The sequence below is a fragment of the Chaetomium fimeti genome (genome assembly GCF_033439085.1).
Source record: "Chaetomium fimeti strain CBS 168.71 chromosome Unknown B0H64scaffold_6, whole genome shotgun sequence".
Lineage (NCBI taxonomy): Eukaryota > Fungi > Ascomycota > Sordariomycetes > Sordariales > Chaetomiaceae > Chaetomium > Chaetomium fimeti.
Genome location: NW_026944334.1, coordinates 1,812,887 through 1,822,885, shown reverse-complemented (window position 1 = coordinate 1,822,885; position 9,999 = coordinate 1,812,887). Strand labels below are relative to the sequence as shown.

Below are 9,999 nucleotides of genomic sequence, written 5' to 3'. Positions count from 1 at the left end.
TCGGTGGCGATCAGGGTTGACAGGGCCTGGAGACCGGGGCTTCCCAATTTGTGTGCCAAGACCTGGATTTTACATTTCCAGATACTGTTACCCCCAGTTTTTCAGCCTTTCGTTTTGACTGTGGGGCACGCTGCATCTTCGCCTGCGCACATGCTCTCTCGGGGATTTTGATCTTTGGCTCGGCTTCGGAACATTAGGTTATCATTTCCACTTGAGGAGACACTCCGAAGTGGCTGATGTTTCTCGTACGATAAACATATCGGGAGGGAACCATATTACCACCCAACAACGCCCGGATGGAACGCTCTCATGAGCCCTTCGAGCCTCCTCCTTTTGCCGGCTGGCTCCCTTGTTGCTTGCCCTCGTAGAGGCCCGTGTAGTAACCTGTAACAGTTAGTTGGAGGGCTGAGATCGGGCCAAAGTAAACTTGCCGGCGTAATACCACGACATCAAGAGCTTCTTTAGCTCCCCATCTTGGACTTTCGTCAACCCATTAGCTTCGTTAGCCGTTTCGAGATTCAGTACCCAAAACTCACCAGCCCCAAGAAACGCCTCTGGCCCTAACGCAGGAGCACCCCCGGCGAGCATCCCATCGGCCTGCTTGAGCATATCCGTTAGTCATCCGCTAGTCGGTGAGAAACAACATCTTGAACTGTTTGATGCCAAGCTTTGACGATCTCTCCGATTCTCGTTCTGCAGGTGAAAGGGGGGTCAGATCTCCCTACCTTCTTCACCTCCACGGAGCCCTGAGCATCCGAGATTGCCGGGTGCGATGTTTCGTCGCTCTCGTCCATGGACATCGTCTCATCTCCCTCTCCCTCGACCTCTCCCTCTGCGATAGGTTCGTTGAGCTCGCCCGTTTCAGGCTTGGCATCGGCATTTGCCCCAGTCCTAGGTACCCTGGCATCAGAAAGGGGATCATGACCCGACTCTCCTCTCTTGGTCTGTCGCCCGAGTGTTTGGGATGGCGGGGGTCTTACATTTCGTCTGTGCTGTCTGGGATGTCATCGACCGTGCCGCCTTTCGCATGGATGCTGTGGTATTTCTGCGATTGTGTCAGGGCGCCGGGCCAGCCTGGAAGGTGACGTGCAGCTGTCGCGGTTTCGAAACGTGCCGCTCACTGACCTTGTACTCCTCCAACGCCTGATTCCAAGAATCGACGAGCGCCGAGTCGTCCCAGATTTCTTCGTGCGTTGCTGCCGTTTCAGAGTCCATTTTGATGGAGGCCTCGGCGTTGTAAAGTGGAAGTTTTCAGAAGTTACGGTTCACATTCGAAAACGCTTCCTTAATTGACCCCAACCTTGCTGCCTCGACACTTTCCCACCCAAACCTCCCACAACTTCACCACCAGTGCAAGTTTTGTTTATTTCTCGCTCTTTACTCATAAAATTCAAGTAGAGTTAACAGGGCCGACACTACGAACTCGAGCGTTAAACCATCAGCGAAATGTTACTCAAGGCCAGATTGATTCCGCATCAATATCCGACCGACTTACTTTGCCCAGCAAACAACAACTAAGAATACCTACCTACCTATAACAACGAGAAAGACAACACATAACGCAAGCCGAGAGATGGGGAGACAGTTCAACACCAATGGTCAGGTACACAGCAGTTCCCCACCCCGCACCCGCTCTTTACTGCCCACTGGGCTGTCGTTTAGGTTGATCGAAAGACACTCCGGGTAGACGGACGACGGACAACGGACAACGAACAACGGACAACAGCGGACAACAAAGCAAAATGTCCGCGATCGGCGTTACCTCAACTCGGCGGTGGGCGTTCCTCGCGTTCCACGCGTACCAATTCCTCGGAGGCGCTGCGACAGCCCTGCCGGGTCCGGATTCCGGGTAGGCCGGGCCGCCCGCTCTCGCCCACAAAACAGCCCCGCAGTGGCCGCACACCCGCAGCTCGCGTCGAGGGCTCGGTAGAGCTCCGGGGAAGGAACAAGATGCTGTAGGAGTGGGGGAGGCGGCGATCCAGACGCTGTGCCACTGGCACGACTGGTTCTAGCCCCGACCCGAATAAAGCTTTGCATGTCACGAGGCAAGAGGGCTTCCATGTCGGACCCGCAAAAGCTGCAGAATGTTGCAGTTTCGCTGCACCTCCCCCGGTGTACCCGCTCGTCAAGCTCTGGTCGGTGCAACCCCCTTACCGACTTCAGAGATAAGGCGTGCACGACAGCGTGTTGATCATTGCTGATCCTGCTGGTGCTCTGACGACGCGTGATGGCCAGACTTTTACACACGATATCCCACGCTTCCGGTTGACTTGTTGAGAGCGTGGGTTGAGCTGGGTGGGTAGTGCTGGGTTGAGCTGGGGGTTGAGTCGCAGAGTTGCTGAGTTGCTGAGTTGGCGTGGGAGCGTGGTTGGCAACCAAGAACCTCAATGGGCCTCGACCTCTTCCCTGCATACCGCCCCTCGACCGCCCCTCGACCGCCCCTCGACCGCCCGCAGCTCTTCCCTGTGCCGAGACTCCATGGTGTGCTTCCAAGGGGCGACAAGATACGGGATTTTGGGATTTTGGGGATGACGAGGCAGGTGGAACCATCCCGACCATGGGATTTCTTCTTTCTCACCCCCATCCCCCCTCCCTTTCTCCCATCGTCCAATGCCATCCTTGGATGCCATTGTCATAGCTCTCGAACATAAGACGGTTCCTTCTTTAAGGGACCTCGTCCGTCTGAAAATTGAACTCGAATAATCCCCATTCTCTTCCCAACCAAGCGCTGCCACAAGTGATTCAGTTGTACTTCCTTCCTCCGTGCCTCGCCTCCCACCGTGCAACCAGGCCCAATTTCGAGGCAGTGTGCTCGTCACACCAAAGCCGAGCTTCTTAAAGAAACTCGCCCCATCCAATTCCACACAAAGCAGAAGAAATGTAAGTTGACACCGCCAACCCACGAGCCCAACATTATAGCATCGCTGACCTCACCTCAACCTAGGGCTTCCACGGTTGGTCGACACAGTGAAAATCGGTCCCGAGTAACAATTTGCTCACCATGCTACCCCAGGACCACTACATCGGCGTAGACGTCGGGACAGGCTCCGCGCGGGCCTGCATCATTGACGCAACTGGCGAGATCAAGGCGCTCGCCAGCGAGAACATCAAGCTCTGGCAGCCCGCACACGGCTACACCGGCTCACACTATGTAAGTCGCCCAATTCCTCCCACCATTCCCTCCCTTTGCCCAAGTGGGGGGGCAGCCAGCCACAACAACCACAATGACCCAAAACTAACAGACCGGCTTTTTCCCTCCACCAGGAACAATCCACAACCGACATCTGGCGGGCGATCGCGCACTGCGTGCGCAAGACGATGGCCGACTCGCAGACGGACCCGGCCACGATCAAGGGCATCGGGTTCGACGCGACGTGCTCGCTGGCGGTGTTCACGCACGACACGGACGAGCCGGTGCCCGTGACGGGCCCGGACTTCGCCAACGCCAACGGCGAGGACCGCAACGTGATCCTGTGGCTGGACCACCGGCCCCTGGCCGAGACGGAGCTGATCAACGAGACGGGCCACAACCTGCTGCGCTACCTCGGCGGCAAGATGAACGTCGAGATGGAGATGCCCAAGGTCCTCTGGCTCAAGAACCACATGCCCGCCGAGCTGTTCAACCGCTGCAAGTTCTACGATCTTGCGGATGCGCTGACCCATCTCGCCACCGGCGGCGAGACCCGCAGCTTCTGCAGCGCCGTGTGCAAGCAGGGCTACGTACCTGTCGGCGTGGACGGGAGCGTCAAGGGCTGGCAGGAGGATTTCTATAGAGATATTGGCCTTGGGGAACTGGCTGATGATGGGTTCAAGCGGGTGGGCGGTGTTAATGGAGTTGTGAGTATCTCTTTTTCTTCTTTCCTTCCCCACAGACCGGGGTACAGCGGAACGGTCGACTAACAAACGATAGAACGGCGAGTTCTTGAGCGCGGGTGAGATGGTTGGTGGGCTGTGCGAGAAGGCGGCCAAGGAATTTGGTCTGCCGGCCGGCATTGCGATCGGGAGCGGTGTCATTGACGCCTACGCCGGCTGGATCGGCACGGTTGGCGCCAAGGTCAAGCTGGACCCGGACTGCCTTGACGATTCCGTCGCACCGAACGATGTCTCACAGGCCTTCACACGGCTGGCTTCCGTGGCGGGCACGTCGACCTGCCACTTGGCCATGTCCAGGGAGCCCGTCTTCGTACCGGGCGTCTGGGGCCCTTACCGTGACGTCTTGATCCCCGACTTCTGGATGGCTGAGGGTGGGCAGTCGGCCACCGGTGAGCTCATGAAGCACATGCTCGAGACCCACGCTGCGTACTACGACACGCTGGCAGAGGCCGAGGCGGTGGGGAAGAGCATCTACGACTACCTCAACGACCACCTGCGGCACCTCGCCGAGAAGACCGAAGCGCCGTCCATCTCGTTCTTGGTCCGGCACTACTTCTTCTACGGCGACCTCTGGGGCAACCGGTCGCCGGTCGCCGACCCTAACATGCGCGGCGCCATCATCGGCATGAGCAGCGACAAGAGCAAGGACGGCATGGCGCTGCTGTACTACTCGACCATGGAGTTCATCGCGCTACAGACCCGGCAGATCGTCGAGGCCATGAACAACTCCGGACACAGTATTAAGAGTATCTTCATGTCCGGCAGCCAGTGCCAGAACGAGATCCTCATGGACCTGATCGCCACGGCGTGCGGCATGCCGGTGCTGATCCCGCGCTACGTCAACGCGGCCGTCGTGCACGGTGCCGCGATGCTGGGAGCTAAGGCGGCCAGCGTAGGCAAGAACGGCAAGTCGGAGCCGCTGTGGAACATCATGGACCGCATGAGCAAGCCGGGCAAGGTGGTCTGGTGCCGGAACGACCCGGCCGAGAAGAAGTTGCTGGATGCCAAGTACGAAGTGTTCTTGGACCAGTGCAAGACCCAACAGGATTACCGGAAGAAGATTGACGAGGCGCTCAAGGGGTCCACGCTGGATGCTGAGGCCGGCAATTAATTGATTGATGACCTGGGGGTTCGGTAAAACTGGTGATGATGATGACGGACAACCTGGAAAGGTGGATGACGGTGGATGCCTGACTTTGCGTGGCTCGGTCACTTCATTTCGATTCAGCTAGACGACTTAGTTAGAGAGATACTCATGGTAATGTAACGATTTGACTGCAAATGTCTACACAGTCGTTTGCTAGTGCCCGAGCGACAAACTGGGCCTGAATGCACTGGAACAGTGGGTTGACTCTTGCTGTGTGCTGTGTGCGTGGTCCTCTGTAAATTGGAGATGGAAAGTTCATTGGCGGGTCAACTGAGAGCTGCATGTGGCCCAAGCTCCCCACCAGCCCACTGAGTGGATGGATACCCTCCTGGCCGCCCCACTCAATTCCCTGCAGGCGCGTCCCAAAGCATTTTCAGGTTCAGGGCAGGCACGCAGGGTCAACAATCGGAAAACAACCAAACCTGAGAAACCAAGCAGTGCTCTTGCCTGCAAACCCTCCCTCCTACAAACGGGCCATATTGCGCGGCACCCCTCTCCGGCCGCAAGCAGCTCGCAAAGAATTGGCGCTATCAACGCTACCATGTCACTTTTCATGGGTAGGGGGACACCCGCGAATTCACAATCGACGGGAATGTTGGGCGCTTCAACTCCAGGAGCCAACCAAGGCGCCACCCCGGGCGCCGGTAACAGCATTTTTGGCGCGACGACCACGGGGAATTCTCTTTTCGGTAGCAGTGCCGCAGCTGGGACGACGACCCCCACCCAGCCTCGACCTGCGGGACTCAACCTCGGTTCCTCGCTGTTCGGCACATCGACGACCACCCCGCAAGGGTCGCTCTTCGGCGGAGGCAACCAGCAACAGCAACAAGCAGGGACCAACCAACCCGCCACCACGGGAGGGAACAGCCTCTTCGGTAGCACCTTGGGCCTGGGCGCCTCAACCGCAACCACTACGCAGCCAGCCGGAGCTAGCCTTCTCTCCGCTCCCCAGGGCGGGGGTCTGCGTCTAGGAGGCCTTGGTTTTGGCAGCACCACCAACACAAACCCGGCTGCGTCAACGAACCAGCAGCAACAGCAACAAGGCCCGCCGTCCGCCCTCCCGACGGGCGCCCTATTCGACAGCCTGCTAGCGAAGAACAAGAAACAAGCCGAGGGGGAAACCGCGCTCGGGGAGCTGCCTTCGCTCCAGCTGGGACTGGGCGATCTCCGTCAGCGTCTCAGGTCGCTCGGCCCCTCGCAAGACAAGCCTCTGGAGCATGGGAAGGCGCACTACTTCCTCGCCGCTTCGGGCGTCGACCCTGGCGCGGCCGTGCGCGATCTGGGCGCCTTCGGGCTCCAGGCACGGGAGCGGGGCGCTGCTGGCCCAGGGTCCGGGTTCGGCGGCGGTGCTGGCGAACTTGACGTCGAGGCGTACCTTTCGAACCTGCAAACCAAGACGACGTTGAGCATGATCGCAGACGGGCTGGATCGGTCAGTGCGGGACTTCGACACGTTCCTCGAGGACAACGTGACGATGGAGTGGGAGGCACAGCGGAAGCGGATTTATCAGCATTTTGGAATCAAGCCGCGGGAGGAGGCCACGGATTCTGCGCAGGCCGCAGCGCGCGCGTCGACACCACAAAAAGATGGACAGGGCACGTTTGGACGATCTAGGCGCAAGGCTAGCCAGGCTGCTGGTGGCGAGCGGGCCACCTCGCGGGCGAGCGTGTTGGGTAGATCGGCTATGCAGCGCTCTGTTATTGGGGCCCCTAGCCGGATTGGATCTCACGCCAGCGAGTTCACGGATGTAGAAGCCCGCAAGAACGTGGTTGGGTCCGGCGGCGTTGGGTCGATGGATGATCGGTTCTTGCGCGAGAAGCAGAGCAAGCTGGCCGAGAAGATCCACGAGTTCAACAATGCCCGCCAGCAGTCGCTGCCCATCTACATTTGCCGCGACTTGGCTGAGTTGGAGTCCAAGTCTGGAGATCCTCACGGGCCGCACCTCGTCGAGGCGTATCGGGCGATGATGGAAATTGTTGGGGAATTTCCCGAAGCAGAGGAGACGCCCAAGGAGCGGCAATACGCCAAGCTGTACCTGGACCCCAACCATCACTCTGCCAACGCCGTGGCGATGCGGAAGCAGATTCTGAACGGAGCCAACGCCTTTTTGGAAAAGCAGTTCTGGAACGAGGTGAACTCGCTGATCGCCAAGTACCCGCAGGACGCCAACCTGGGCGGCCTGCCAGACGTGGTCAGCAAGATCAAGGCCTACATCCGGCTCCGCCTCGCCCGGAAAACGCTCGTCCCGGACAATGTCGACCTCCAGCAGGCGAACAACGAGTACATTTGGGCCATCGTCTTCTACCTATTGCGGGCGGGTTTTGTTCATGAAGCCGCGCAGTACGTCAACGAGAACCAGAACCACTTCCGCAGCATCGACCGGACCTTTTCGGGCTACATCAACAGCTACGCCTCTAGCGAAGAGCGCCGGCTGAAGCGGCAGATGCAGGACCGGTGCATGAGCGAGTACAACCAACGAATCCGCAATGCGCCCGAGGGCTCGATTGACCCCTTCCGCATGGCTTGCTACAAGATCATCGGCCGCTGTGATCTCACCAACCGGAGCCTGGATGGATTGCAAACGGATGTCAACGACTGGATCTGGCTGCAGTTCAACCTGGCCCGGGAGACGGACCGGTCCTTGGAGCTCGCAGGCGAGTCGTACGGCCTCACCGAGCTCCAGATCAGCATTCGCGAGATCGGCTTGAAGCACTTCCCCAAGACACCGGCCGAAGATACTAACGGTAGCTTCGGCATGTTCTTTTACCTGCAGGTGCTGTCGGGCATGTTCGAACAGGCGATCGCCTACCTCTACCCCTTCTCCTACGTCGACGCGGTCCACTTCGCCATTGCGCTTACCTACTACGGTCTCCTGCGCCCGGCGGACGCACAGTCGGCGGCCAACGAGCTGCTGTCTCACAACACACGGAGCCAGCCGCAGATCAACTTTGGGCGCATGCTCGGCTACTACACCCGCGACTTCCGCGCTGCTAACGCCGCCGCGGCGGTCGACTATCTCGTGCTCATATGCCTGAATGCGGACGACGCCGGCGGCCAGCAGCAGGCGGCGCTCTGTCACGAGGCCCTGCGCGAGCTGGTGCTCGAGTCGCGCGAGTTCAGCCGGCTGATCGGCGACATCAAGCCGGATGGACAGCGCATCAGGGGCGTGGTCGAGGACCGTGGGCCGCTGATTGCGCTCGGCCAGGAGGACGACTTCATCCGCGCCATCACGCTGCAGGCGGCCAGCTTCGCCGACGACAACGGGCGCACGACCGACGCGGTCCTGCTGTACCACCTGGCGGAGGACTACGACACGGTCGTGTCGATTGTCAGCAGGGCGCTGAGCGAGGCGGTTTCGCTCGAAATTGGCGAGGAGTCCATGCGGCTGGTGCCGGTGAAGCCCCGCGTCGAGGGCGGCGCGGAGCCGGATGCTGCTCAGCGGGGCAGCAGTCTGAGCCTGGCGGCCATCGACGACCCGGTGGAGCTGGCCAAGACGATGATGAGCATGTACGAGCGGGACCACATGTTCTGGCAGAAGATCCGCGACCCGAACCGGACGGCATGCTCGGTGCTACTGCAGATGAGCGACATCAAGAACATGGTCGAGCAGGGCAAGTGGCCGCAGTGCTTGGATGTGAGTTTCCCCTCCCTTTCCCGACGCCCATTTTCAACCCCCCCCCCCCCCATTTCCACCAATAAATACTAATAACAACTACCCTAGAAAATCCGGTCCCTCGACATCCTCCCGCTCACGGCGCGCGGCGACCCGAGCGTGATCCGGGCGTATGCGGCGCGGTTCTCGTCGCTGTCGCAGCCCGTGGCCATCAACGTGCCCAACCTGCTCATGTGGACGGTCGTCTGCTGCACCAAGCAGCGCGAGCGCCTCGCGACGGGCCAGTTCAGCGGCAACCAGTCGACGGCCCGCCAGATGGTCGACGAGCTCAAGCAGATGAGCGTCGACCTCACCTCGTACACCAGCCAGCTGCGCTACCGCCTGCCGCCGCACCTGCACGAGGCGCTGGCGAGGGCGTCGGCGGATTGAGGGTGTGGGTGTTGCTGTGGATGGGGTTGAAGTTGAGGTTGGGGGTTGGGTAATGAATGTGTTGAGGACAAGCCAGCATTGGGGGGGAGGAAAGAGAGGAGTGATGTATGAAGGTAGCTGTTGTTGTTGATATTAGAGCTTTAACGTCGTCTACACACCAGTTATCGTATGCACCTTTGGGGTTTGCAGGTTTGCTTGCAGCTCGCCCGTCACCCCGTTCCTGTTGTGTTGCACCGGCAGCGTCATTGTCCGGGCCTGGGTACCACTGCCGACATACCCGTAACTCATAGCTAGTGTGCCACACCTCACCCACAAGCTGAAGCTATCTTCGTATCCCAAACATGGTATGTCCTTGTTTATGCCATCTCAACTCCCTTTCAAATCGTTCGGCTCACCCAATAACCGCCTCCTCGGGCCACCGGATCACGTACATGGTTAGAGTGTCTTAGATGTCGGCGCAATGATAGGGCGCCACGCCCCCAAGTGAGATGATGGATGATCCGTGCGGTGCGGCGGTCGGATCGTTTCGTGAACAAGACGAGGCTCCAAGTGGGCCTGGAACAGATTGCAGCTGCCCGCCAAAAACAATCCAAGCCCCTGTCGTGCACTGACTCGGGCCCTTCCTTCCAAGCTCAAATGCTTGAGTCGCTTCCCCTCGTTTTTGGCAGCAATCCTCCCGGACTCCGCCTTCCCTTGACCGCTGCCACAACCAACAGCCTGTCAACCCACAGCAAGAGCAACCTTGATCTGTACCAACTCACAGATCTGAGGCAGGGGCGGAGGGGGTCAGCACAACAGCGGCCCAGCGAAGTTCCCGGTTGGCTGTGCTCTGCATTGAATTGTTCGATTTCATTCGTCCCTCCCCTTTCCGGCGTGGTTGTCTTGTCACGTTGTGTATTTCGTCGTATCTTTGTTTCATTGTTTTTGTTCGCTGGTT

The 9,999-nt window shown here is 59.2% G+C and overlaps 3 protein-coding genes across 3 annotated transcripts; 1 reads left to right on the top strand and 2 right to left on the bottom strand.

Annotated features, from left to right (window-relative positions):
* Positions 1-179: 179 nt before the first annotated feature.
* On the bottom strand, positions 180-1,148 carry B0H64DRAFT_404366 (uncharacterized protein). Its single transcript, XM_062804383.1, has 5 exons — positions 981-1,148; positions 726-891; positions 537-597; positions 432-479; positions 180-384 (listed from the first exon to the last, which is right to left on the bottom strand). Coding segments are annotated over exons 1-5 (354 nt in total). The 5' UTR covers positions 983-1,148; the 3' UTR covers positions 180-307.
* A 274-nt stretch (positions 1,149-1,422) lies between these two features.
* B0H64DRAFT_212106 (uncharacterized protein) lies at positions 1,423-2,888 on the bottom strand. The gene has a single exon (XM_062799449.1). It carries the CDS (start codon positions 2,557-2,559, stop codon positions 1,759-1,761), a length of 801 nt encoding a protein of 266 aa, XP_062656918.1. The 5' UTR covers positions 2,560-2,888; the 3' UTR covers positions 1,423-1,758.
* A 113-nt stretch (positions 2,889-3,001) lies between these two features.
* Positions 3,002-9,062, top strand: B0H64DRAFT_326649 (Nup93/Nic96-domain-containing protein; the record flags this gene model as incomplete). The annotated part of the gene is made up of 5 exons (XM_062800750.1): positions 3,002-3,151; positions 3,265-3,837; positions 3,911-4,953; positions 5,540-8,654; positions 8,742-9,062. 5 exons carry the CDS (start codon positions 3,002-3,004, stop codon positions 9,060-9,062), a joined length of 5,202 nt encoding a protein of 1,733 aa, XP_062656917.1.
* Between the last annotated feature and the right edge of the window lie 937 nt (positions 9,063-9,999).